The sequence below is a fragment of the Thermothelomyces heterothallicus genome (assembly GCF_042370625.1).
Source record: "Thermothelomyces heterothallicus CBS 202.75 unplaced genomic scaffold P884_scaffold_9, whole genome shotgun sequence".
Taxonomy (NCBI): Eukaryota; Fungi; Ascomycota; class Sordariomycetes; order Sordariales; family Chaetomiaceae; genus Thermothelomyces; species Thermothelomyces heterothallicus.
Window position 1 is genome coordinate 649180 of NW_027192570.1, and position 27862 is coordinate 677041.

General features: G+C 57.9%; 5 protein-coding genes across 5 annotated transcripts; 4 read left to right on the forward strand and 1 right to left on the reverse strand.

Annotated features, from left to right (window-relative positions):
* Window positions 1-1963: 1963 nt before the first annotated feature.
* P884DRAFT_198620 (glycosyl transferase family group 2-domain-containing protein) lies at window positions 1964-5137 on the forward strand (the record flags this gene model as incomplete). Its single annotated transcript, XM_069438160.1, has 4 exons — window positions 1964-3037; window positions 3144-3895; window positions 3959-4608; window positions 4779-5137. The coding sequence occupies 4 exons, from the start codon at window positions 1964-1966 to the stop codon at window positions 5135-5137; spliced, it is 2835 nt and encodes a 944-aa protein (XP_069298201.1).
* Window positions 5138-5257: 120 nt separating this feature from the next.
* P884DRAFT_242203 (acyl-CoA dehydrogenase/oxidase) lies at window positions 5258-7995 on the reverse strand. Its single transcript, XM_069440262.1, has 4 exons — window positions 7701-7995; window positions 7300-7516; window positions 6040-7209; window positions 5258-5846 (listed from the first exon to the last, which is right to left on the reverse strand). The coding sequence occupies exons 1-4, from the start codon at window positions 7795-7797 to the stop codon at window positions 5360-5362; spliced, it is 1971 nt and encodes a 656-aa protein (XP_069298202.1). The 5' UTR covers window positions 7798-7995; the 3' UTR covers window positions 5258-5359.
* A 925-nt stretch (window positions 7996-8920) lies between these two features.
* Window positions 8921-12410, forward strand: P884DRAFT_291693 (P-loop containing nucleoside triphosphate hydrolase protein; the record flags this gene model as incomplete). The annotated part of the gene is made up of 1 exon (XM_069444114.1): window positions 8921-12410. One exon carries the CDS (start codon window positions 8921-8923, stop codon window positions 12302-12304), a length of 3384 nt encoding a protein of 1127 aa, XP_069298203.1. The 3' UTR covers window positions 12305-12410.
* A 1866-nt stretch (window positions 12411-14276) lies between these two features.
* P884DRAFT_199021 (isocitrate lyase-like protein) lies at window positions 14277-16446 on the forward strand (the record flags this gene model as incomplete). The annotated part of the gene is made up of 5 exons (XM_069438205.1): window positions 14277-14507; window positions 14633-14788; window positions 14896-15238; window positions 15379-15931; window positions 16089-16446. 5 exons carry the CDS (start codon window positions 14277-14279, stop codon window positions 16444-16446), a joined length of 1641 nt encoding a protein of 546 aa, XP_069298204.1.
* A 7413-nt stretch (window positions 16447-23859) lies between these two features.
* On the forward strand, window positions 23860-27428 carry P884DRAFT_284608 (uncharacterized protein; the record flags this gene model as incomplete). The annotated part of the gene is made up of 3 exons (XM_069443724.1): window positions 23860-24443; window positions 25130-25266; window positions 25300-27428. The coding sequence occupies 3 exons, from the start codon at window positions 23860-23862 to the stop codon at window positions 27048-27050; spliced, it is 2472 nt and encodes an 823-aa protein (XP_069298205.1). The 3' UTR covers window positions 27051-27428.
* Window positions 27429-27862: the final 434 nt, after the last annotated feature.

The following is a 27862-nucleotide window of genomic DNA, read 5'->3' on the forward strand; positions in this document are numbered from 1 at the left end:
GGTCGAGTCCAATGATATCAACACATGCTTCGACGCAGTCGGGCCATTCTTGGCAGCCCCGCGCCCTCTACGGATTAGTTATCTTTAGCCCTACGATTGTCGATCCTTTTCCAAGGCGGGGCCCGGCGAGGGGTTCAAGGTCAGGCGGTAATCGATGAATACGACGTAGCATCAGGGAACAGTCCACTACTGTGTAATCCGGAAACCTCCATGCTACACTCCGTACGGGCGCCGCAACGGCGGAAGAACGGAACAGCAAACAAGATCCGCGATTGATGCTGAGCACCTGGAGAACACACCTGTGCACACCCGATTCTCAGAGGGTCTGTCAACAGTCCGGCAAAGCCCGCGAGCGTCTCGCGCGACATACGGGATACTTTTACGGGAATTGGTACTCTCGTGGGGTTTCCAGAGCGGCAGCTTGGCTCTCCAGTGGTTGGACGGTCTCTTGTTGTGGTGCCGTGAAGGGCCACAGCCCGGTAGATCATTGTGTGGAACACGCGCTCTGAGTTTTATACGGGGTCAGAAATCAACCGTTCAGACCTCCAGCAAATTATCATCCGTGTTGGCTTCGGCGTCCGGGCTGAGCCAAGCCTTCCATTTTCCTGGTTCTTATCTGCGACTTGGGCCAATCCGGTCGGACTGGACCTCAGGGGGAGGGAGAGCATGCACTACTGAGAGGAACCCTGCAGCCAAGACGATTCAAACTGTCCACTGGCCTGGTGCGGCGGTTCCTTCGGGCGCTGGTGATGGCAATTCGTGGTTGAACATGGAAGTACCATGGAGGTATCGCGGATATTTTCCGGCCCGTTCGTCTCTTTTTTTAAAAGCGGCACTTGCCTCGCAAGGCTTGCAACACGTGTACCAATGTTCTGGATTTCCGAAAGCGTGCTTCTATCGGCGCCAGCGCTCCACGACCACGCCATCTCGACTCCGGACCCCACTGCATTGGTTGGGGTTTGGCTTACCATCCGGCTCGCTTTTCCTGATCCGGGAGACACCAGCCGCAACTATCTCAAGACTGTGCAACGCAGCTGGTCCAGAGAGAGAGAGAGAGAGAGAAACCCTGAGCGAGGTTTCGGAGCTGGCCAGGCAGCGAACCCTCTCAAGCACGATCGGGGAGCGCGCGATAAATCACTGTCCACATTCACGAACATAACTTAATGAATTCGACTGGAAATCATGGTTATCTCACGCTTTTGTTGCATTTGACAGAAAGGGCTGGGTCTCTCAACCAACCCTTGCCGTGACACCCGCAGTGCCCGAGCCAACTGCAGGGTTCGGCCGATCGCACCCCTGTCAAGCAAGGGGGGTCGGGTCCAAGTGGTTGCAAAATGCAGCTCTCGTTCGCGCTTTGTTGCGTTGTCAGAGAGGACGAGCTGAGCGAGCTGCATGTGCATGTCCGCCAACCTGGCGAAGAGGGGAGCGGTACCATGGGTGCACGAGAAAGAAGAATTTGGGCGCAGATAGCCGCCGCCATGGCCCACTCTCACCCACTTGGCAACGCCATCGGTGCCTTCTGTGTGTGTGGTACGCGAGGTGGGTGGTGAACGACAAGTTGTGTGTGCGTGTGGGCTGTTACGATTTCAAGCCTCTTCCCGATCGATAGCGGGTTTCACTGGTCTCAGCCGCAGCGGTACCCGAATAATAAGTCTCCCGGAGGCGCCTGCTCGGTGGTACACCCGACTGCCCGGCTCCCTTGTCTTCCCTTTCCCCTTTCCCCTTTGCTCTCAGACCTGTCGATCATCCGGATTCCCAGTCCTCTGGCTGCCGTCCATCTCCCCACCTCAGGGCGTTTCCTGATCGGCTTGCCGGCGACCACACAGGTCTGATCGACTCCGATCGAGTTCAAGTCAAGAGTGACGGGGTGCTCCGGGACTCACCCTTGTCGAGGCCTCTGTCGGCCTTTTTTTTTGACCCGGTCCGATCGTTTCCAAAAAAAAAAAAAAATTAAACAAAAAAAATGAAAAACTACCAGCAGCCGTACGTCACACCATCGACGTCGGAGGAGGAGCAAACCGAAGGCAATGATGGGGTACAGGAGGCAGGAGCCCGGTCCGGGAAATCGAACTCCAAGGCATCCGCACATCAACTCCAACCATCCGTCTCCTCCGACGCCGCGGCAGCTCCAGGTCCCACCAAGGCGAGCATGCTCTCGGTCTCCGGCGCGTCGGGCGCAAAGACCAGCCCGCGAACGTCCCGGGCCCCTTCGTTCCGGCATTCCTTTCTCCCCGCGCACGACGCCCGCAGCCGCGACTCGGAGACCATCAACGAGATCCGCAACGACATGATGGTCAACTGGCTCTACGAGCAGCAGCTGCGCAAGCAGTACGCGTCCGGCATGGACCCCTACGAGGGCGTGGTTCTCAAGAAGGCGCGCGGCACCTTCACCTGCTGCCCCCCGCAGATGGCCGCCATCCCCGGCTCGCTGTTCACCGTCGCCGCCCAGATGAACGTCCGCTGCGCCATGACGGTGAACACGCCCGTCGTGCGCGCCCTGCTCGACTCCATCGTCTGCAGGACCGAGCTGGACCACGTGCCGCTGCCCGACGGCCTGCGCGTGCAGGTGCTGCGCACCATGACCGACCTGCCGCGCGGCCAGCTGCATCACTTCGCCGCCTTCGTGGAGGACGTGAGGTTGTTGGTCGTCTGGGATGACGAGCCCGAGAAGCTGCTGGACAGGGCGCAGAACCTCGAGGCGAAGTTCATCGAGATCATCTGGGGCCGCGGCCGGAACGATGAAGGGGCGGACGACGACGAAGACGCGGCCGGCGGGGAAATCAAGGGAGCCGGCGCGGCCGTCGCCGTGCAGGACCCGGGTCCCGGTCCAGACACCGGCCGGCTCGAGGAGGCGCTCGGCGGGGAGAAGAGGCCGGTGAGGCTGGAGAGTGCCTGCATGGTGGCGCTCACGCTGGCCCTGTGGATCGTGTGTCCCGCCCTCGGCTGGAGGTGGCTGGCCTACCAATCCACCGTCGACGGCACGTACCTGAGGTTTGCCCTGCTGGCCGCCTGTCCCGTCCAGATGTTTGTCAGCTTGGTGAGTGACTGGTCGCAGATACCCCCCGTGTCATCCCTCTCCCCCGTTCCCTCCCCGCCAACCCAAGTAAGGCAGGCTCTCGTTGCTGAACCCCCCTGAACTGCAGTTCTTCTTCCAGTCCATCGTCACCAGTCTGTTCCAGATCTTCGGCCCCATCTCGGCCGTGACCAAAAACAGCAAGTACTACAGCGGCAGGGGACCTCGCCGGCTGCGCCGCGACCAGGGGCCGCTGCCGCACGTCACGATCCAGATGCCCGTCTTCAAGGAGACCCTGAACGCCGTCATCAAGCCGACCGTGCTCTCGCTCAAGGCCGCCATCAGCACGTACGAGATGCAGGGCGGCTCGGCCAACATCTTCGTCAACGACGACGGCATGCAGCTCCTCTCGGAGGAGGAAGCCCAGGCCCGCCGCGACTTCTACGACGAGCACAACATCGGCTGGGTCGCCCGTCCTCCGCACAACCCGAACCCCGCCGCCGACTCGGGCGAGAAGCGGTTCCTCCGCCGCGGCAAGTTCAAGAAGGCGAGCAACATGAACTACGCGCTGCACGTCAGCAACCGCGTCGAGGACAAGCTGGCCGCCTTCGAGCGCGGCCCCGAGCCCGGGTGGACCGGCGAGCAGGAGGACGCCGCCTACGGCCGGTGCCTGGCCGAGGTGCTGCGCGAGGACGAGGGCCGCACCTGGGCCGAGGGGAACATCCGCATCGGCGACTACATCCTGCTCATCGACTCCGACACTCGCGTCCCGCGCGACTGCCTCTTGGACGCCGTCAGCGAGATGGAACAGAGCCCCGACGTGGCCATCCTGCAGTTTCAGTCGGGCGTCATGAACGTTACCAACTCCTTTTTCGAAAACGGGTGAGCTCTCTCTCTCTCTCGGGTTAGGTAAAGACAGGAGGAGCTAACCGGTGTCCTCCCCAGCGTCACCTGGTTTACCCGTCTCATCTACTCCTGCATCACCTTTGCCGTCGCGTCGGGCGACGCCTGTCCCTTCGTCGGCCACAACGCTCTCCTCCGGTGGCGGGCGCTCCAGGACGCGGCCGCCTACACGGACGAGGAGGACGGGTACGAGAAGTACTGGTCCGAGTCGCACGTGTCGGAGGATTTCGACCTGTCGCTCCGCCTGCAGGTCGCCGGCTACACCCTCCGCTACGCCTCGTACACGGGCGAGGGCTTCAAGGAGGGCGTCAGCCTGACGGTATACGACGAGCTCGCCCGCTGGGAGAAGTACGCGTACGGCTGCAACGAGCTCCTGTTCCACCCGCTGCGCTTCTGGCCCGTCCGCGGGCCCTTCACGCCCCTCCTCCGCCGCTTCGTCCTGTCCGCCATCCCGCTCCCCAAGAAGATGACCATCCTCGCCTACGTCGGGACCTACTACGCCATCGCCGGCGCCTGGGCCCTGACCCTGGCCAACTACTTCATCACCGGCTGGTTCTACGGCCTGTACGACAAGTACTACCTCGACTCGTTCGCCATCTACATCTCCATCATTGTCGTCTTTACCGGTTTGGGCAACCTCGCGCTGGCCGTGCTGAGATACCGCTTGAGCGAGCAGTCGCTCTTGTCAGCGTGTACGTTATTTACCTTTCCCGTCCTCTTTGGCCCTTTCTCTCCCCCCTCCCCTCTCATTCTTCTTCTTCTTCTTCTTCTTTTTTTTTTTTTTTGGTTTTGGATTCGAAATCATAAATTTAGATCCCGCTGACATGGTGAGGTTTTTTTTTGGTTGTTTTCTTGTTTACAGACTTTGAGAACCTCAAATGGATTCCCATGTTTGCCATCTTCCTCGGTGGCATCTCGCTCCACCTGTCACAGGCCATCCTCTCGCATTTCTTCGAGATCGACATGGTCTGGGGCGCGACGGCCAAGGAGCTCGAGGAGGTCCACTTCGGCTCCGAGATACTGCGCATCGTCCGCCGCTTCAAGTGGACCTTCCTCTACTGCTTCGCCTGCACCGCGCTCATGATCTGCGGCAACACCGTCTTCCCCGTCGAGTGGCGCATCGACACCTTGTACAGCATCTATCCGCTGGCGGCCACCGTCGTGTCGCACTTTGCGCTGCCCGTGCTGCTGAACCCGGCCTTGATGATGTTTACTTGGTAGGCGAGGTGTGGAAGAAGAAGAAGAAGAAGAAGAAGCAAGCGTTTCGGGAGATAGAGCGTGCTAGAATCTGCAATGGCCCCTTGATTCGTCTTGGATCTGAGAACTATATAGAATTATAAGCTACTTAATAAGCTGTCGCGGCATCAATTTCTAGCCGGCAACGGGATGAACAAAAAAACAAATCACCTGTTTCTCGTTGACCAGACCGTCCGGGGAAACCTATCACAGTTTCACACCCGCGGCTCCATTGCTGGGCACCTTCCCAGCGCCGTACACAATCGCCTGGTCCAACGCCAGGTCCTTCCCGCCCGCCCGCTCCCCGTCCTGCACGAACCCCTTGTCGGCCAGGTACCGCCCGCACATCTCCTCGATCTCGGGCCCGGGGCGCGCCGCCGCGTCGACCAAGTACAGCACCGCGACCAGCACCTCGGCGATCCGGAACACCACCGCCCTCGCGTCGGGCAGCAGCGCCGCCTGGGACTCGCGCTCGATCCGCCCCTTCATCACCTCGTCCCAGGCCCTCTTGACGCCCGCCACCGCCCGTCCTCTGCTGCTGCCGCTGTTGCCGTTGCCGTCGCCGCCGCCGCGCCGGACGGACTCCAGCCCGGTCTCGACCACCCACGCCAGGCCCTCGAGCACGTCCCGCCCGTCGCGGGGGTGCTTCGCCGCGCGGACCGTGTCGCCCGCCAGCACGTCGGTCGTGCCCTCCCTGTGGTTTTAGTTTTGGTTAGCCAGGAACGGACAGCGTTCAGCTATGGCTCCCAACCGGGGCAAGGCAAATTTGAGAGATTGAGTTCTTTGCTCTCAGAGCGCCCACCTGAGAGAGAGAGAGAGAGAGAGAGAAAAGAGGGGGGTCGGGGGAAGCCCGGGGTTATGGAGAAAAGGGGTGAAGATGGACATACCAGATCGCGGAGACGCAGGCGTCCCGGAACAGGCGGGCGATGTTGATGTGCTCGGACTCTTCGTTCACGAGGTAGCCGACGCCGCCGAGGGATTGCATGGCGGTGTAGATGAGCGGCACGGCGGTGTGCGCGACGTAGGACTTGTGGAGGGAGGAGAGGGCGCGGAGGAGGGGCCCGACCAGGCGGGCCGGGGGCGTCAGCGGGTGCGGGGCCGGCTCGTGCTTGGTGGTGCCGGTGGTGGTTGTGGGAGCCGGCTTCTCGGACAGGCCGAGGAGGAAGACGGTGTAATAGGTGAGCAGCATCAGGCCGTGGTAGTCGACCGTCAGGTTGGCGAGGGTGCGCATGTGCAAGGGGTGGGTGGAAAGCGGCACGCGGCGGCCGCGCCCGACGCCGACCTCGCGGACGGCGGCAAAGCCCTTTGCGATGGCGAGAGCGCGGCCGAGGTAACCGACCGAAGAGACGGTGGTGTGCACGCGGGTGATGGTCAGGATGGTGCTGATCTCGTAGATGCCCTTGCCCTCCTCGCCGATGAGCCAGGCACGCATGTTCTTGAGCTCGAGCTCAGCGGTCGGGAGGGATTGGGTGCCGAACTTGTGCTTGAGGCGCTGGATTGTGATGCCGTTCAGCTCGCTGCCGCCCGAGACCCCGGTCGGGGAGACGAGCGTGGGGTTGTGGCGGCGCATCGGGGCCAGGAAGGCGCTCACGCCCTTGGACGGGTCCGTCTTTGCGAGGAGGATGGTCATTTGCGAGTCGGTCGCTGACGAGAACCACTTGAAGCCCGAGACGGACCAGGGGCCCAGGGGCGTCTTCTCGTCAGCATCGGCGAGGGGAGCGGGTGACGAGTCCGGATAGGGGTCGTAGGTGGCGACGGTCTCGGTCTGCGAGACATCGCTGCCGCCGGTGCGCTCCGTCATCCACTGGCCGCTGGTCCATGCCTTGGCCGGGTCCCGGGAGATGAGATGGTCGTAGGCATTCTGGAAGACCTGGCGCTCCGTCGGGGAGAGGCCCGTCTTTCTGGAGAGATGGCGCTGGAGGAGCCGGGCGGCCCCATCCTGCATGGCAGCCGGGCAGAGCGTGTTGGCACACGAGCCTTCCCAGAGGTGGCAGCGGATGAACTGCACCAGTCGGTTGTATGGGCCGTAGTCGGAGTCGTAGTTGACTGCGATGACGCTGCGGTTCGTTCGAGTGAGCACACCCCCTCCCGGGTAAGACCTGGACAAGAATCGAGCGTGGTGTAGGCCGTGGCGCTGGCCTGCTTACCCCTTCTTGAAGCCGAACTCCTGCAGCTTCCGCCAACCCTCTGTCACGACCAGCTCGTTGGTGGGCTTCCCGAAGGCGTCCCGGCCGCTGCCACGCAGATACGGCTGGTTGTGCTCGGCGTCACTGATCCAGTCAAAGACCTGCTTTGACAGGACGTCGTCGGCAAGCTGGGATATCTCTGGAGCGGTCTGGTCGAGGACCGAGGCGGGAAGAAACACTAGTCCAGTCAATACAACGCATCGAACGATGTGCCCCGTGAGGGTCATCTATAAGTGGATAGAGAAGAGATCCAACGGAAAAAAATAAATAAAAAGATAAATAAAAAGATAAGTAAATCAAACAAAAATAAAATAGAAAAAAAAATGAAAGAACGAATGAAAGAACGGAAGGGAAGGGCATACGCTTGGTGATACGCTGGAGGCTCACATCGTCCTCAAACTGGTTTCGGATCACGGGAAGCTGCTGGAAGAAGCCCGTGTTGGAACTTGACGGCTGCATCTCGACGGTGCGGTCACTCAATAAACGAAACAAATGTTAAGAAGTTGCATACCACTGACATCCGAGTGAAATTTGCTTCGACCTAAAAGAAAGAATGCCCTCGACATGTGCAGGTATTACAGGCACTCGGTCTTCGTTCCTCGAAGAGCCTCGGCTCGACTATCTCGCCTAAATCCAGGGCGGAACGTTAGTTACGCGGGGGCGGCCATGTTCCGCTCTCTAGGTGGACCATGCAGGGCCCCTTTTTGCATGGGTTCACCCGCCCTGATCGACGGGCCGAAGTCAGCCAAAGAACTGGATCGCGGGGGAGCAGGGCTAACCAGTGGGGAGTGCTCCGGGTACCTACACGCACCGAACACAAGTTGTCTGGTATGTACTTTACTCTGGTATGATGGGTAAGTTTGACCCCCTGTCTGGGTATCAACAGGGGGCCTGACAGGCGGGCGCAGGCAGGCGCAGGCAGGAAAAACTGGTGGTAGAGGCACAAGAGGTTTTTCCGAGAGAGCCCTGGTCGGTACCTGGGCAGGGGGTGAAACTTTGGCTCCCTACCACAGTAGGCACCTGGGTGCTGCACGTTAACAAAACCTGAATGCATTGTTGAAACAAAGTGTATGCATAGCAATGTCGAATATTCGTCGACGTGTTCCTGTAATGGAAGTTGCAGACTTGACGGCTAGCTCGGTTATTTCTGAGCGAAACTCGGGGCAATCAGTCAGCTGCATCCAACTCTTCTTTTCCGACCTGCCTCAGGACCCTTTCGTTGGACCGTGGGTACCCGGGTCTCCAGGCACATCATAGGGAAGTTACAATCTTGCAACATATCCTGTGTGCTGTTATGTAAGCTCAGAGAGGAAGTCCAAAGATGCCATGAGAAGATGCCTGGCTCAGGAGGTATCAAATCAATGCACAGCTGGTGCAGTGCATGTATATCCGTACATACACTGTACTTCGTACTGATTAAACAACGGATGAATACCACGTGCTCACGCAGGGTAATCGCGCCCGTCTCCACACGCGCGCCCCTTCAAGTCGCGCCAATCTCTCGGCCGCCTCTCGCCCACTTTTCGGCTTCAAATGCACGATTCAAACCGACAATTCGCCGGGATGACCGGCAATCCCTACCATGGGGCATACGGCCGAGATATCGGATGACGATCGCACGGCCTCGTCGGCTGACGACAACTCTCCGTCGACGGCCAAGGCGCTGGGAAAGCGCAAATTGACTGTCGACTTCGAAGAGAAGGTCGCCTGGACTGACTCCGACTCCGGAAATGGCGAGATTCGTATGCCGCAGAAAGGCGCAAAGCGTCGAGCCGTCTCCAAGGGGAAGAGGCCGGCCGGGAAGGGCGCTGCTAGCGGAGCCAAGGCAAAGACAAGAGCAGCCGGCTCGAGGGGCGGGGTCAACAGCGTCGCCGAATCGAGCGTCGAGGACGAATATGCAGACGCCAACATGCCAGACTACCTGCTCCGGCGTAGAAAGGCATTCGACCGAGACGTGGCGTTGCTGAGGGATGCCGGTCTGAGGTTGCCGCCCGATTACTCCGACATTTACTTCTCTGACGACGATCATGTCTCGACACTCGAGCAGCGGCCCAGGTTTGACGAGAGCAGCGGCATCAGACCGTGCCGGCCGTATGAGGATATTGAGCTCGAGTACTCGGCAGGGATCATTCCCGCCCCCATCGCGCAGTACCTCCGCGACTACCAGATCGCCGGCGTCCAGTTCCTGCACCAGCGGTTCGTTTATCAGAAGGGCTGCATACTGGGCGACGACATGGGCCTGGGGAAGACGGTCCAAGTGGCGGCATTCCTGGCCGTTGCCTTCGGGAAGACTGCCGACGAGAGGGACGCCAGGCGGATGAGGAAGGTGCGCCGCGCCGGCGACCAGTGGTACCCGCGCGTCATGATCGTCTGCCCCGGCTCGCTGATCCAGAACTGGAGGAACGAGCTGAACCGCTGGGGCTACTGGCACGTCGATACCTACCACGGCCCCGGGAAGGAAGACGTGCTCCAGGCTGCCAAGGCCGGGAGGATCGAGATCATGATCACGACCTACGTCACCTACAAGAAGATGCGCGAGGCCGTCAACGAAGTCGAGTGGGACTGCGTCGTCGCCGACGAGTGCCATGTCCTGAAGGATCGCAGGTCCGAGACGACCCAGGCCATGGACTGCGTGAATGCGCTCTGCCGCATTGGCCTAACCGGCACCGCGATCCAGAACAGGTACGAGGAGCTCTGGACCCTCCTGAACTGGACGAACCCGGGCCGCTTCGGGACCCTGTCCGAGTGGCACAACACCATCACGAAGCCTCTCACTGTGGGTCAGTCGCACGACGCCACGCTGAAGCAACTCAGCATCGCCAGGACGACGGCCAAGAAGTTGGTCCAGAATCTGCTTCCGGACTTCTTCCTCCGGCGCATGAAGACCCTCATCGCCGACCAGCTCCCCAGGAAGACCGATAAGGTCGTCTTCTGCCCCCTAACCGACATCCAACGCGATGCCTACCAAAACTTTCTCGACGGCAGCCAGATCCCCTTCATCATCTCGGCGTCCGAACCTTGCGACTGCGGCTCCAAACGCAAGAGGGGCTGGTGCTGCTACCGCACTCTGCCGGACGGCAGACGGTGGGTGAGCGTCGTGTTCCCCAGCATCCTGACCCTCCAGAAGATCTCGAACCACATCACTCTGCTGATCCCTTCGTCTACCGACCCGAGCGAGAAGCAGAGCTCGGAGCTTAAGGCGCTCCAGATCTGTGTGCCCGATGGCTGGGACCAGCTCTACAGGAACCGGGACTCCATGCTCAACCTGGCGAACCCCGAGTTCTGCGGAAAGTGGAAGGTCCTGCGGAAGCTGCTGCACTTCTGGCACGACAACGGGGACAAGGTCCTGGTGTTCTCGCACAGCGTCCGACTGCTTCGCATCCTCCAGTACCTATTCCACAACACAAGCTACAACGTCAGTTTTCTGGACGGCTCTCTGAGCTACGAAGAGCGCCAGAGGGTGGTTGACGACTTCAACTCGGACCCGGCCCAGTTCGTCTTCCTCATCTCGACCAAAGCCGGCGGTGTCGGCCTCAACATCACCTCGGCCAACAAGGTTGTCATCTTCGACCCGCACTGGAACCCCTCGTACGACTTGCAGGCCCAAGATCGCGCCTACAGAATCGGCCAGATCCGAGACGTGGACGTGTTCCGCCTGGTCTCGGCGGGCACCATCGAAGAGATCGTCTATGCCCGCCAGATCTACAAGCAGCAGCAGGCCAACATCGGCTACAACGCGTCCAGCGAGCGGCGCTACTTCAAGGGCGTGCAACAAGACAGCACCCGCAAGGGCGAGATCTTTGGCCTCAAGAACCTCTTCAGCTTCCACGCCGACCAGGTCGTGCTCCGCGAGATCGTCAACAAGACCAACATCGCCGAGGCCAAGGCCGGGGTGTACCTCGCCGACATCGACCTGGACAAGATGGCCAAGGACGAAGACGACGAGCTCAACTACATCAAGCAAGAGCCGGCCGACGACGAAGAGGCGGGCATGAGCCAGCTGGCCAAGCTCATCACGGCCGAGGACCAAGAGGAGCTCCTCCGCGCGCGCAAGGCGGCCCGCCCCCGCACCGACGCCATCGCCGGCATCCTGGCCTCCGCCGGCGTCGAGTACACGCACGAGAACTCGGAGGTCATCGGCACCTCGCGTGTCGAGGCGCAGCTCTCGCGCCGCGCCGAGCTGGTCGCCAGACGAGGAGGGGGAGGAGGAGTTGGAAGCGAGGGACGCCCGAATGACGACGCCGACCTGGACGACCCGGAAGGCGACAGTGCGCTGTTCGCGGACAGCCAGGCCAGCGCCGTCAACGGGCCGACGACGGGGGCCAACAAAAGCAACAACAAGAAGAGGAGGACCAACCCCTGGCGGATGCACTACCGGTTCAACCCGCCGGAGGACGTCATGCGCCGGCAGTTCTGCTCCATGGCGCGCGAGTTCGGGTTCGCGAGCGCCACCGACTTTGCGCTCGTCGTCGAGAGCTGGACGCAGGAACAGCGGCGCAACTGCCTGGACACGTTCTATAGGATGAGGGAGGCCAAGATCCTGGAGAGGGAGCTGGCGGCGGTCAGGAGGGAGGAGGTGGGGGCGGAGGCGGAGGATGTGAAGGACGAGAACGATGTGGACGCGGGGACGGGCGAGGCTCGGACCGCGGAGGCCGGGGCTGGTGAGGTAAATATAAAGAAAGAGAACGATGTGGAGGAAGGGGAGATGAAGGACGAGAATGTGGGGGAAGAAGGTGCGAAGGAAGATACTTGTAAGGTGAAGGAAGAGGAAGTGAAGGAGGAAAGGGCGGATTCTCCTAGGAAGTTGTCTGTGATGGAGGTTGATAAGCTCCAGGAGAGGGAAGTGGCACAGATCAAGACGGAGGAGACACAGGAGACGGAGGACGTGGTCAAGGCGAAGACGACTGGCGTCAAGAGGATAACGACGATTTTCCTATCCTCTGATGATGAGGACGACGAGCTCTGAGTGCGGCTGGCCCCGCGACAAGAGAGCAATGGCATTTTGGGCGGAAGAGATACGATACCCCTTTTGCTAACCCCCTGCATCCTTGATTGTATAGTCCGTACACGACTTGTATGTACATCAACTCTTTTAACGCTAGTCATCAACAGAGAGAGCACCATACAGTCGTAGTCCATCCAGAAATGGGGGTCCAACATCTCGGTCGGTGGATGCTTGGGGTAGAGAAACTTGGGGTGAAGCAGGCGCCGGAAAAGAACATGTGCGTGCACCGTCTGCATGTGATTGCGAACCTTGAGCTCCACTCTTCCCAAGTCGCAGTGATTGACGCACTACACTTACGCAGTAGTAGTGCCCTTGCCCTGGTTATGTTTACAATGTTCAGGTACACAGTAAATGAGAAGAAAGAATCCGGAACAAGCCTTGTGGCACTTTTCTCCTACGCTAGCTGTAGCCAAGTGACGGCTTGGCAGCCGGCGAAGTCCCAGTTTTGGCCGAGGTCATAATCCAAGACGGTCCAAGGGCAGCAGCCAATCAGGGTGGGCCCGCTGACGCAAGTGGACAGCTGGAAGGCAACGCACTTGGCCCGTGAGGTCAGAGGCAGGGCTGTGACGCATCCATTATTTTCACATGCCATTATGATCCCCACCATCCTGGTCTGGGCGAGTCCCGTGTTATCGAGTCAGTTCGGGGCGACTTCCGCAGCCGGTGTTCCCCAGGAACTACCTATTCTGCTGAAGGGGGGAATGCAAAACTGAAAATGTATGTTTGTGGATTTGGAACGACATATTTATTGTCTGAAAGAACAGACGACTCAAATTGGCTGCGCTCGCATCATGCATGTATTGTAGGAGTCATGGTGCACGCTCCCGAACTTCCTCTTGTCCTTTCCTGACGTTGTCCAAGCCCGCCGATCTTCCAGTTCCCCGTGGCTGCGGGGGAGGGGCGCCCGGCGTTAGCAGGGGGTGTTTTTGGGGGGGGGAAGTACGAATTATTCCGTACTCTGTAGTAACTAACAATACACTACGGATTACTAGTACTTGATTGTTAACTACCTCTTAATGCGATGGCGTATGTAACTGGCCACTCGAGAACCACTCTTCAGCAGCTCAACCGGCCAATGGCAGGCCTGCTCCCGGCGTCTGGGGCGGCATGGGCTCGGCAATTCGGTCAACGGGCACTGTGGGGTCCTGGCCAGGGTGGGGTGCTGTTGCCGAGAGCGGCGAGTGGTGGCAGACCATCGAAGCTCGGCTCAAGGGACGAATACCTTATCGATGACTCGACCTGCCTTAGCAGCTAGGTTGCCGTTTTGCTTTCTGACGAGTTCTCTTGGGACCCGTAACGGTAAAACATTTTCGGAATGGAAGAAAAAGTTCAATCATCATGAGAAAGCAAAACAAAGGAGAAAGAAATATAACATGTTGTGGCGATGAGATAATGGAGATAGGAATGATGGCGAGGCCATTCCCCCCGGCTCTCTACTCTTTTCTTTCCCTGCCCGGACGTGCGCAATGAGGCGTTGATTGAAGTACTGCTCTGGGGATAACGGGTGGAACGTGGGGACAGGGGAATAGCCGCTAGACCGATCTCTCCCGAAACTCAAGCCCACTCCCCGGCTCCCGTCTCCCTTCCGGAAGCTGCCCGGTCTGACCTCGCTCCGGTAAGCACTCGTTTTCTGGGGACCGACCCGTTGGAGTCACAAGTTGGCTGAGCCGGGATATTGTCTCGTGGACTTTCGACTCATGTGGCTCTTCTTCTACTACTTCTTTTCCTTTTCTCTTCTTTCTTCCCTTCTACTTTTCCCACAGTCGACGTCACGTCTTGATTTCGTCACTACCCTGACACCCATCCCTTGCGTCAAGCTTCGCACGGGGATCTTCCGCCAGTCAATTGTCGCATTCCCCCGTCTTTCCTTCTTCCATACTTTGTGAAGTACCAAAGTATTCCACATCGTCATCATCCAATTGCGTCGCCCACCATGGCCGCCAATAACATGATCAATCCCGCCGTGGATCCCAACCTGGAGGACGAACTCTTCGCCAAGGAGGTCGAGGAGGTCAAGAGGTGGTGGAGCGAGCCACGATGGCGGTACACGAAGCGGCCCTTTACCGCGGAGCAGATTGTCAACAAGCGCGGCAATCTCAAGATTGAGTACGCCAGCAACACACAGAGCAAGAAGTTGTGGAACATCCTCGAGAAGCGTTTCAAGGTAAGCTTCCGCATATCGGAACCCTCCCTCTCTCGAGGAACACTTCCGAAGGACATCTCCCAAAAGGGGCACCCCCAAGGGACAATGGAACACTCAAGTGGCTGACAATGGGAACCTCGGAACAGGAAAGGGACGCCAGCTACACGTACGGCTGCCTGGAGCCCACTGCCGTCACCCAGATGGCCAAGTACCTCGACACCGTCTACGTCTCGGGCTGGCAGTCGTCATCGACCGCCTCTTCCTCGGACGAGCCCGGTCCGGACCTGGCTGACTACCCCTACGTGAGTAACCATCAATGAGGAGGAACGGCCGGGGCACGGAGAGGAAGAATTTTTTTTTTTTGGGGGGGGGTGAAGAGGAGCAAGAAGTGTGGCTAACAAACGAGCAGACGACGGTGCCCAACAAGGTCGGCCATCTCTTCATGGCGCAGCTCTTCCACGACCGCAAGCAGCGCCAGGAGCGCATGTCGGTGCCCAAGGCCGAGCGCGCCAAGCTTCCCAACATCGACTACCTGCGCCCCATCATCGCCGACGCCGACACGGGCCATGGCGGTCTGACCGCCGTCATGAAGCTGACCAAGCTCTTCATTGAGAAGGGTGCCGCCGGCATCCACATCGAGGACCAGGCGCCGGGCACCAAGAAGTGCGGCCACATGGCCGGCAAGGTCCTTGTGCCCATTAGCGAGCACATCAACCGCCTGGTGGCCATCCGCGCCCAGGCCGACATTATGGGTAAGTTTTCTGTCTCCCCCCATTTTCTTCCTCAAGCACAGAATAAGGAAAGAAGAAGAAAGAAAAGAAGTCGGGAAGAAGCAGTGAAGAGGAGGAGAAATAAGAAAGAAAAACCCCCATGCTAAGACGGCGGCACACAGGCTCCGACCTCATTGCCATCGCGCGGACCGACGCCGAGGCGGCCACGCTCATCACGTCCACCATCGACCCGCGCGACCACGCCTTCATCCTGGGCAGCACCAACCCCAACCTGCAGCCGCTCAACGACCTGATGCTGGCGGCCGAGAAGGCCGGCAAGGCGGGCGCCGAGCTGCAGGCCATCGAGGACAAGTGGCTGGAGCAGGCCAACCTCAAGCGCTTCGACGACGCCGTGCTGGACGCCATCGCCGGCATGCCCAACGCGCAGTCGCTGGCCGACCAGTACCGCAGCGCCATCAAGGGCAAGCAGCTGTCCAACGCCGAGGCCCGCGCCATCGCGCGCCGCATCCTCGGCCGCGACATTTACTTTGACTGGGACGCCCCGCGCACCCGCGAGGGCTACTACCGCCTCAAGGGCGGCTGCGACTGCTCCATCAACCGCGCCATCGCCTATGCCCCTTACTGCGACGCCATCTGGATGGAGAGCAAGCTGCCCGACTACAAGCAGGCAGAGGAGTTTGCCCGCGGCGTGCACGCCGTCTGGCCCGAGCAAAAGTCGGTTTTCTTTTCTTTTCTTTTCTTTTCTTTTCTTTTTTTTTCTTTTCTTTTTTTTTCCTTTCTCTCCTTGTCTACCCCTTTCTTTTTTTCCCCGCTTTACCTTCCAGGAATAGAAAAACAAAGTTACTGACAAAAAGACATCTCTCCCCCACAGACTCGCGTACAACCTGTCGCCCTCGTTCAACTGGAAGGCGGCGATGCCGCGGGAGGAGCAGGAGACGTACATCCGGCGGCTGGCCAAGCTGGGCTACTGCTGGCAGTTCATCACGCTGGCGGGCCTGCACACGACGGCGCTGATCAGCGACCGGTTCGCGCAGGCCTACGCGCGCCAGGGCATGCGCGCCTACGGCGAGCTCGTCCAGGAGCCCGAGATGGAGCTCGGCGTCGACGTGGTCAAGCACCAGAAGTGGAGCGGCGCCGCCTACGTCGACGAGCTGCAGAAGATGGTCACCGGCGGCGTCAGCTCCACCGCCGCCATGGGCAAGGGCGTCACCGAGGATCAGTTCCATTAAAAAGGGTAATAAAAAAGGGGCCCGGTAAAGGGCTCTTTGTAGATAGAGAGGGGTTAATTAGGAGCAGAGGAGGACGAGGAGGAGCAGTAGAAGAAGAAGAAGAAGAAGAAGAAGAAGAAGAAGAAGCTCGCTCTAAGAATCAGGGAAGGAAACATTCCTTGTTCTTGCAAAGTCGAGGAAGAAAGAACAGGACGATGGCGGCCGCGGGTGGGCGCCCGCGACCTATTTATGTCTAAGGACAAGCCGAGTTTATTCATCGGCGGGATGGGTTTGGATATTCTTCATTGATGTGTTTTCCTTCGCTCTGCTCGTCTGCTACTCCCAAGTGCTAGATCTCCAAAAAGTTTTTTTTTCCTAGACTGCTCCGGTCCATCCTTTCCCCGTCTTTTTTTTTTTTTTTTTTCCATTTCTCAATCGAGGGAGCGCCTCTTCTGACGTCCATCGTCCTTGCCCCTTTCTCCGCCGGACTGATTGTTCTGGGAAGACTGCGCTTTCCTGGCCGAGAGCTCTACTACTATGATTAGTACATACCTTTCGCCAAAGTTAACTACACTGGCATGGTAAGGTAGGACGTCGCCTCTGCCAATCCCGCAATTGGGATTTCCTTTTTTTGGAGGACCATTCGGCGCAGGGCCCGTCACTCCTTGGTTCTACTCTCCCTGCCCCCTCTCGCCATCTTCTTGCATAGGTGCGTAAGGCAAAAAGTAGTGGCCGTGGCTAACCATTGTTTTTCCTCGTGACTCACGACAATTCAAAAATACGATGTCATAGTGGAACAACCGCCTCCCGCCTTCCCGCCCATGCCACCGCGATCAGACATCCCACCCTATCCCGCCCCGGGCGCCGATGGCCGCCAACAAGAAAAGGAGAAACAACTGTGAAGCCAGATGAGCAGATGAGACGAGTCAAAAAGTGCGAGCCGCCAGCAGCGAGTTTTGTTCTTCTTGGGCGGTGGGATCGTTTCGAGATCGTTTTAGCGTCGGCCAAATTCGGCAAGCGTCTTCTGTCAGCAAATCTCACCCCCCGTCTTTGCCATAATGAATCAGCTATTGTGCGACGAACAATGCGCCAATAAATTGGATCCGCGATCCTACGGCTTACTGGAGGCGGCGCGGAACGCCAAATCCACTCGCTCGCTGCCCACCACGTCATCCGACCCAGCCAAGCGGTGCTCTTTCTTTATATATCATCTGATACATGGAGTGGGCCGTGATTGTTTATGATTAGCAGCTCTTGTCAAGCCGATGTAGGGGAGACGCGGGAGGAACAGGGAGGTGGTGGGGGGAGGAGGAAAAAAAAAGGGGGGGGGGGGGGGGCCAAGTTCCAAACAAGTAGGAATAAATACCCTTGCTACTGACACTCTCCATCCTCCGTGCCGCCAGCAGAACTGCAAGCGCTCGAGGAATGCTGGGCCACTGCCGGCAGTACACCAAGGGCATCTTTGCGAGGTCTACCCCATATTGATCGCCCGCCGTGCCCAGTACGCCTGTCTGACCTTAGCGCTGTGACGGCCTGGGCCTTTCGACGACGGGAGGGTCCCTGTGCGAGCTAGCGAACGACCAGAAGTCGTGCAGATCCGCGATGTGGGTTTTTAAGGATCCGACTATCATTCACGGGTGCCTTAGGCTGGCCCACATGTAGGTTAGGTCGTGGGAAAGGTGGCCTACTGTGATACAATGCGAGGATGAAGTCGCAGCTTCTAAATGTAGTAGCCACCACGACGGTCCACGGCATGTTTGAACGGAGAGGTCCGAAGCGGCACATCCCTACCGCCCCGGGGTGTGCTTTTCCCTATCTGATAAGTCCCCTATTCTAGAACTCTTTCCGCCTTGAATTTGGATGGAAACCCGAGTCGTCAAGATTGGGTGGCGTGTGCGCCAACTCGCCAAAAAAAAGAGTTGTGGAACAGTTAAGAACATTTGTCAGTCAAGACTGCCACGGCAAGGGCAATCGAACACTCCCCACGCATAACACCGACAAAACTCCTCCCGTCGTGCGAAATCTAGACATCTAATGAAGTGCACAAGGCTCGATACCAGACGACAACGGGATGCATGCAGCATCCCCCAGGCGGATCGTCCCTTCCGTCGCATCCAGCCCTCTGTAAGGGGACGGTCCATCGATCTAGGCACAACAAAAATACCTACATACATCCATACATCCCCTAGCTACGGGGCGTGCAGGGAGTCGTCTCTCGCGCGGCGATGCACCTCATCGTCTGCCGCGTCGCAGAGGGTCGCATGCTTGTCCGTACTTGTCCATCTATGCTGTGGTTCGTCGGTCCGACATGTTCCCTCTTCCCCAGAGAGTGTCAAGTCGGCAGGTTTGGTTCAAAGTCGCATGCGAGTCGTTGGGAGCGGGTCCACCGAGATGGCGGCTGATGAAAGCTTGTAAGTGACGAAAAAGGAAACCAGCGGGCTGGTCTTGGCAGATCGGCGGGTTACATCCAAGCCACGCGGGTCGTAAAAAAAAGACATACTAGAGTAGTACAAGTAATTTACGGGCATGCAGATGGTATTATGCAACATTGGTATGGGGATCGATGAAATCTAGACGGCCGTGCCGCACGCCTGCCGCCAGGATTCCATCATTGGTGAGATTTTTGTGGGACAGCAACAGCAAATCTCCACAAGTGCGGCGCGGGTGCTTCAACGGGTTTGGTAAATGTCGGTGCCTGGCAGAGATACCCGGGGGTTCGGAGTGGGTTCATTGCGGGCGCCGTTTTAACGGCAGATACTTTTGACTCAATTCAAATTCGGCTTATTTGTAAGGGATGAGGATGACGGAGTGGCACAGGTGTGTGTCTGGGCTGCTTGCGGGAAGGGGTACAGCTACTTCACGACTTCTGTCAGCTTCTCGGCATCGCCTGAAAGTTTCGTGGCAACCAAACGGCGAGGCCCATGGCTTGCTCAATTTGATGATGGAGGCTCCGGGAAGCGAGAGGTTGGGAATCGATCCTCTATGGTGAATAAGTCGAGAAGCCGGTAAGCGGCTGCGCCTCGGAGCTGCCTCCGTCGTCTGAACTGGGATCTACAGTCCCCGTAGCTATTTTTGACACACCAGCCGATCTTCTGTGCTGCGATCGGGGAGGACGTGACAAGCGCAGGAGCGCTGGATGGCCACCCAAGCGCCGTCAGCAGGCAGCGGTATTGCACGAGGGCTCACGGCCTTTCCGCGACGCTGCTGGATCTAGTGTATTGTACAACGTTGCTGAGGATGGGATGAAAAAGGCCCAGGCACGAACGAAACTTGCCCCCTCCCTCTTCCCTCCACCCCGGCTGCCAATGTGGAAGAAGTGTCCCTGTGGTCTCTCCGGTCTTGGCTGGCCTCGTACTGTGAGTTTGCCAATTAACATGGTTGCGGCCGATCCTGGTCATTAATTGGATGACCCGGGTGTGAAGGACGCAGGATGTAACATGCGATTCGGGGGCCATCCGGAAAGAATCTGGATAGAACTTCTAAGCGTAGCACAACGATAGCTTTCCAATCCATATCTACTTGAGGCGCTAGGCCCTGAATTGATGAAGGATCGAGAGAGCTCTAGCGAGTCCGCGCCTCCAGACGTCCGTCCATAGATGTTGCGTAGAACAGTGAATATTGATTGGAAGAGCTTGGCATCCGCGGTGACAACCCGGCCTTGAGCCCTGGGTTTAGCATTTTGGTGAGCATGATGGCGTATGAAACCAACGGTCAAAAGTCTCGCTCGTCGAGGTTCTCGCCACGCTTATTCCAAGAGGTCTTCTCGTTGTTTTTCAGTAGACATAGCCCGCACCCCTCGGGTAAGGTACTTAGGTGACCAGCGGTTGGTTTTTGGCCGGTCAAGAACTATGTTAGTGGGAGTAATTGCGGACGCTTTGTCTCGTTGTCAATAGCTCAGCGAGAGGCTACTCGATCGTACTTCCATGTAGCAGGCAATGTGCCGCTCCATGCTCCTTCTGTAGGAACGAGTCCTCTTGCATCCATTTTTGTTGCGGGTCCTGGTACACCGTAAGCAACACACCACCCCAAAATCGCAGTTGAGCCAACCGAGGATTTTCAGTACCTGAAGTGGCAACCCACATCCATCCCGCGTCAGTTCCGTCTAAAGCAACCATCTTTTATTTTCACCGTCGCAGGCACCGTGGTTTGAGCGACGGCCTTGTGGGACGCTAATGAAAATAAGCCTCTGCTTCGGCTGCTGAAGCCTCGGGCTCCCCTCGATGATGGCTTCGGAACAATGGGTGCACGCGCCCAGTGAGTAGGGGGATAGTGTCCGTCGTAGGCCTACCGTCTTAGTGATCGCGAGGGCAGGTTTCGGCCATTTGCCTCGATTGGCCGCAGAGTACGGATTACACTGACCCCTTTGAGGGCAAGCCCTGGGCAGTCCATCGTGGTGCGTGGCGCAAGTTTGTTGGTACTGGCTTTTCCACCAAGCATGTATGTACCTAGTGACGTCCTGAGGAGTAGTCGTATGTACGGGGCAGAGACTGGCGTCAGCGAATCGCGGAAGAAGTGCGAGGCATCCACTGCAGGGCCCTCACAGTTTTCGTCTGAGCATTAGTGATCATGTGAGAAGTGTATACAAGGTAGGTAGGTACATACACCATGCATCTCGCACCTACCTAATTACCTTAAATATGTACTGTACATGCGTAGGTACCTAATAACCTAACCTTACAAGTATCGACGGAATATGTGCGTGGGCTGGCAGTTGTACATCCAATTGTTCGCTCGGTTAAGAGGCAAGCAATTGCATAGTTTGTTTGTTACGTCGGATGCCCGTGTTCCCGGATTACGGTGCTCTCACGCTCGAAACACCCGCAGAGGGTGGTTTACGGCGTACCACGGAATGCGATTGGACCAGGCCGTCAGTGTGCCGCGATGGGCGGGCATATGCTGGAAGCCTGATACCCGGTTCTCGGCCTCGAACAATGGGGAAAGATCGAACGCCAAGCATGACTTGCCGGGTCCGAGCTCGCTGCTTTCTGAAACGCGCGACTTACCCTGCAACGAACCTGCGGCTCAGCCAGAATGCCAGAGGGCCCCAGCTGTAGTGTAATCCGCACTCCGTACTCCGTTCTCCGTACCAAGCAGCACAGAGTAATCCGTACATACATAGTAGTTATTACAATTATGTAACAATGGGCCTGGCTGCTACCATAAGAAGTTAGTGTATGTACGAAGTACTACTCCGTAGTATTTACAGAACATTGGTTGGTTCATCAGATGCCACTGCATACTTATACTTGACACGTGATTTGTATGGCGTTGAAGGGAAGCCGAAAACATAAGCTGTGCAGGTGCAGTCGCAAAAGGAGACAAGTCTCTCATCGCCTAGCCGGAGTCGTGACGCAATTGAGGAAGCTTCAACGGGCTGCCATCTCCGATGTACCCCAGCTCGGGGAGAGAATGGCTTTGTTTGTTTGCGCACAAAGGAGCGTATGTAGACGTAACATGGATTCTCGGTTTGTTACGAAATATTCGTATTACGGCGCCTTCCGATGCCCAGAAACCGCTAATGCGGCATCACCTTGGATCCAAACGTCTTTTGCTATGCACCCCCTGTCCATGTTGCCGATGGTTTGGCCTGAGACGATCGAAACGGGCGGTCTCGTCGTCCCGATCGGAAACAGGCGCCACACAACAAACGAGCCATGGGAAAGTGGCCTGCGTACACTAAGTATTACAAGTAATGTTCTAAAGGGTTGCGTGCATTAGGAAATTTTGGTGTTTTTTTTTGGAGAAACAATGGCAGGAGCTACGCAGCGGAGTTACTAGGAAAGTGATCGAGTTTGTTGGGGCCCGCCGGCCCATGTTTTTCCTCTCGAGTCACGATGTCCCGTCTCCCCTTCCGCCCTCTGCCCTCCGCTCCGGGCGGCCAAAAAACGGACGATGACGATTTTTCTAACGGACTGCTAGCATGGACGCATGTGTCGCAACGAGTGAGCAGTGGAACCCTGTCCGATGGCACACCCATCCCCGCCAAACACGGCGTTCCCCAAAAGCCGTTTCAGCCCGTCGATCCTCGGGACTGCTACGCCTCATCCAACATCTCCCATGCAAGGGGCCGGGGGTGTGCCCGGAGGGCAAGTGAACAGAGGACCAGTGCACACAATGTACATACCATACCTGCCTTACCTTACCTACTTCTTACCTAGGTATGTATGTACGTACTCCGTACCTACAAGTGGCCATGCCGCGTGGTCTTGAGCCTCCCACTGCCAGCCATCGGACGAGTCAGGTTCTCAGTGTAGACCCAGCTCTCCTCTCATCTCGACACCAATCACCCACATCATCAGCCAGACAGGTTGCTATCTAGCTTTTTTCACTCCCCCGAGTGCGTTCCGCATGCCGGTCGAGTCCAATAGTTATTACGCTTGACGCTGGGTGCTCAGTTTCTTTTCTATTTCATCTTCTTCTCTTACTAGTTCGATCTAGTAATGATGACCACGGTTGGCGAGCGAGCCCTTCAAACATCCACCATCATTTTGACCGTCTAGATATCCCTCGCTACATCGAACCCGTCTGATTCGTGTCTTGAGCTGGCTCAACATCGGGCTTCAAACCTTTCGCCATCGAATCTTTCCTTGGACCTCACTCTGGCACGTCCGAGCGCTGCGCCCGCCGTTGTTGGACCATCCTCACTCCGTCCGTCCGAGAGCAGCGTGATTCCGGATCGCGACCAGGAGAACCGAGCCCAATTCAACCTCCTAACCAAGTGCTGGCCACACGACTGCTAGGTAAGGTACGCATGCTTCTTCTTACCGCCCCTCTTTTGGCAGAGGTTTCGCACCGGTCCGCAGACCTTGTTGCTCTTGCTCTTGACAGCCAACTCGCGCCAGGATAGCCCTGGCCGTGGCGCCATGGGCATCCAGGGTCTGTCCTAGTGGACTTGACTGCCTGAGCTCTGATACACACTGTCTCCAGACTGTGCCTTCGATTCAGGTCCTGGACGAGGGCGGCACTTTAAGGCCATCCCGTCTTTTTGCGGTGCACCTTTCAGTGGTCCTGCTTCTTGTGTCCTTGCAGAAGAAACAGGAGCTTAGCCCGCGCTCCCACGTCCTCTGTCGGCCTTGTTCACCTAGTCCTACACACCGACAACAACTGCCGCGAGTACGGTTCATCCTTCAACTCTATCACCACCGTCATCGCCATCGTCCCTGCCTTTGTCCATCATCCCTTTTTTTTTTGCCTGTGTTTGACTGTGACTTGGGTTCAACTGCTCACCCATCGCGTTAGATGCCCTTATCTTGATCTCACGACGGGTTGAGCTGGTCCTGAGCGGCTTGCTGCGTCTGCTCATCTGCTCTCCTGCCTGCACGACTTCGGCGGCTAGCTGGGGCTCTTTCCCGCTGCGCTGGCGGCGCCCTTGTTTTTATCCCATCATCGAACGGGGCTGACCGAACCAGTCCCACGCACCACCACGCACAAAAAATGGCCGGGCCCGCGGGACTCGGTCATCTGTTGAATAGGGAGGGGGATGAGGTGGCCTATTCACCACCTAGCACTATTATCCCAAGTCCGTCACCCGGGCAGCCGACCTCGAAGAGCGAGAGCCAGCGCGCCCATAAATATTCCAACTCGCAATCCTCGACTTCCTCCATTGCTTCTTCTACCGCCAACTCTAACAACACTCAATCCGGATTGCACTCTCGAAACCCTTCCTACTCGACCAACCCATCAACACCGCCATCGGCACATTCCACCACAGGCAGCTTTCCGCCTCATTGCACTTTCGACAGCAACAATACCGATAATATCAACAACAGCAACGACAACAACAACCACTACTACTACCGATCCGCCCGTATGGCTGATCCGGTTGAACCCCGCGATAACAGGGCCGACCGCGCAGCCACGGGTGATGGCAATCGCGATGACCGCCCGCAGGGCTCCGAGCAACACCTGGCGCACCGTCGCGCTATCGATCTCACAGAAGACGACCGGGCAGAGTCACCGACCGATGTGGCCATGCCGATGATGAGACGTGCTCCCGCTGGACAGTCTCGCACAACCAGGTACGTTTCTAGACAACAGTCCCATCACATAATCACCTCGTCATTTAGTCATCTTGCACCAATGTTTTAGTTCTCAATCAACTCGTTTACTTCGAGCCCCTGGTTGCCGCTTTGGCGACCGGAGTACCCCTTTAAAAACATCCCGTTATCATTCCCATAGCATTGGCATTGGCCGCCATTACGGAAACACTTCAGACCGCTTCACAAACTTCGGATCGCGGCCTTTTTTCCGATCACAAAATTGTTCGGATCGCAACTCCGGGGCTCCACGGACCCCTGCGAGTGTGGGGCTCCCGTGGTAACTAGCGCTCCGGAAGCGAAAGCTTTGCAAGCAAAGCCCCCCACTTTGCACCGGTGCTTCGGCCCCACTCACTTCTCACACCTCCGGATCATCACGCGAAAGGGCAACACTGCTGAGGGAGTCATATCTGGCACGCACACAATCCTCAGGTCATTGTTGGGACACATGGCACCGTCATTTCACTCACTAGTGCGCGTTCTGGGCTGGTTTTCTTGCAACGCGCGGGCCGGCCCTTCTTCCTTGTGTTCCTAACCCCCCTTCCCTTTTTTTTTTTTTGGTTACACAAGTCTCCTTTTTTATTGTTTCACACACGCTACCTCGTGATATCGTGTCTAACATTGCTTTCTGTTTATACCCCTGAGAGCCATGCTAACAGAGCAACTAGCCCTTTGTCTGCCGAGACTGGTGCGGCCGCCCAACGTGGCTCCGCGCTGAGCAACACTAACACACTGCCCTCGCTTCGTCAACATATCTCCTCCGTGCCCATCGTCCTCGATGACAACAACAGCGAGAACAGCAACAGTACCGACAATGCTGTTGTGACTTCTACCTCAGCCGCAGCTCCCTCGGCACCACCCATCTTCGGCTCCACGACAGGGTTCCATGCCACGGGTGCCGCCCCGATCCGCTTGGACTCTGCTCTCATCCAGTCGGCCGTTCCCCGCCTGTTCCCTAGCGCGGCTATTCTGATGCAAGAGGTTGACTTTACCAAGCCTCGCGTCTGCAAATTTATGGCGGACTGCAACATTACCAGGGGCATGCCGATTGAGAGCATTAACTGGCGCAAGTCGATGTCCCACGTGTTCGGGCGCAACAAGAACTGCACGAGGAGCATTCCCGACAATGTCTGGGTCTGGATGTGCAGAAAGCATTATCAGCGCTCCCGTTATCGCAATGACCACGAGTACTGCATCAAGCTGGCACAGTTCGTGGAGCTCCAGGTCCTGCGCCTGGAAGCCTGGAGCAACCACAACCGCGACATGGGCTCTACTCAGAACGGCATCGTTGTCGACTGGTCTCTTGCCGTCCGCCGCCGCGAGCTGGATCGCTTGAGGGTGTCCGGCCAGAAGCGCAAGACTCCCGAGAACCAAGAGGAAGAAGACGACGAGCGAGACGACGACCTCCCGAGCCCGCCCCTGCCGAACGAGACTAGCGTGGTGCCTCTGTGGATCCTGGCCCAGATCGGCTCGGGCAAGTCCACTCTCGAGATCCAGGAGATCATCGCCCGCATCTTCAACGAGCTGCAGGACAAGACCCTCATGAGCTTCCCCGACATCGAGATCCTTCCCAACATCACCGGCGAGAGGACCAGGCCCAAGAAGAACCGGGCCAAGCCGGGCAACCTGGCCACCGCCAAGAAGCCCGCCGACGCTGGCCACGACATCCGCCAGCACAAGCGTCAGCGCTCTAGCGACGAGGACCTGCCGTTCCAACCCCAGCAACCCAGCTACGGCAACCGCTTTGTGGCAGGTCCAGGCGCGCCCGGCCCGAGCAACCCGCCTTTTGAGCGCTTCAGCTACGGTAGTTACACCACCCAGTTCCCGTCTCTGCACCAGCGTTCCGCGTCCATGAACAGCGCCAGCTATAGCCAGTTCCCGACGACGACGACGACCACCACCACCACCCCGGGCGGCGCTGCCGGCTATGCCCACGGCTATGGCGCATATAACGACGCTCCCCACGCCGGCGTCGGGTACAACGGCTACGTCGCGCCACAGCCCCCTGAGCCTTCCAACGGCTACTGGACGCCCAACTACGACGCTCAGCAGGCACGCCTGCGTCAGATGCACCAGCGTGCGCAGGCTCAGAGACAGGCACAGCAACCGCAAGCCGCCTACCCCCATGATGGCTACTACCCGTCATCGTCCGCCAGCCAGGGCGGCCCCCCTCCGGCCGGCGCTGCTAAGCACACGCGCCACCTGAGCACCCCTGTGCCTCCCACCCAGCCGCTGATGGGCTCTGCCGACCGCACTCACGACGCCATCCGTGGCTCCCGCTATGGACAGCCGACCCCCGCGTACCCGGCCGCCCAGAACATGTACGGCCAGCCCGGCGCTGCTGCTCCTCCGAATGCATACGGTCAATCAACGGACACTACACCGCGCTACCAGCACTACAACGGTCTCCCGCCCCCCGGCCCGTCCACCGGCGATAACATCCCGCGTGCCGCCAGTTTGACCACTACTCGTTTGCCCCTGCGCGTCCCTGGCCCTGGCCCGTCATCCTCTGCAGCCCCTCCGCACGATAACTACGACGGCGAGTATGAGGGTTACGGCGGCTACCCCAGTCTTTCTTCACGCCGCTAGATCCCTCTTTCGGTCAAAGGGACCAGGTCCCTCCACTTCTCTGAGACCCCGAGAGAAAAGACCTAGTATGGGAGTCGTTAGTGGGTGGATCCCGGGCACGGTGAGGTGTCTGGGGTCGTGAACTGTTGTTTCTTTTTCTCCATGGCAACACGCAGCGATGGAGCGACCAAACAAGGAAGCGATCTCGTCTTTCACCCTGCTTCTATCTCTATCTTCTGCCCCCCCTGCGTGTTGTCGGCTATCGGCAGGGTAGCGACATCCACCAGCATTCTTATCCTCTCGGTCCCTTACGCTCATTGCATCCAGTCTTGCCGGCGAGCTTGCAAGCCAGCGTACGGAGACATGGACAAGAAGGAGACCAAAAGAAAAAAAATTGTGAAAAAAATTACCAAAAAAATTGAAAAAAGGGAAATTGTCAAAAAAAATTCGATTCTCTTTCCGCCTGGTTTGATCCCCCTCCCTGGTTGGATCGAGTGGGCGTCTCTTTTCAGAATAGGATGGTTTAATACTCGGCATCTCTCCTTCTCGATATTTTCAATGACGATCATTCACGGCCGGTCTCGCTGGTGGGAACGGAAAGAGAAAAAAAAGTATAGAAGAACAACGGACTGGACTGGCTAAGGCGATGCATGGGTCGAGCTTGGTCGGGGAGAGTGCCTCTCGCTTACTATCTTGACTGGGCGGTTCGGGTGGCATGCATCATTCGCATTTATTTTCCTCTCGCCTTTCCCCCATCATGACTTGGGTTTCTCGGGTTATCCGCTCCTTCATTCATGGGAAGCACGGCGAAAATTGGGTCGCGGTCCGGGGGG

What these genes read in the sequence shown, in the direction of transcription:
- P884DRAFT_242203 (XM_069440262.1), bottom strand. Translation starts at nt 7,797, where the DNA reads ATGCAGCCGTCAAGTTCCAACACGGGCTTCTTCCAGCAGCTTCCCGTG. An exon ending in GAGTTCGGCTTCAAGAAGGG is followed by an intron (nt 7,210 to 7,299) that starts GTAAGCAGGCCA and finishes AACGAACCGCAG; the next exon opens with CGTCATCGCAGTCAACTACG. An exon ending in GCCTGCGTCTCCGCGATCTG is followed by an intron (nt 5,847 to 6,039) that starts GTATGTCCATCT and finishes CTAAAACCACAG; the next exon opens with GGAGGGCACGACCGACGTGC.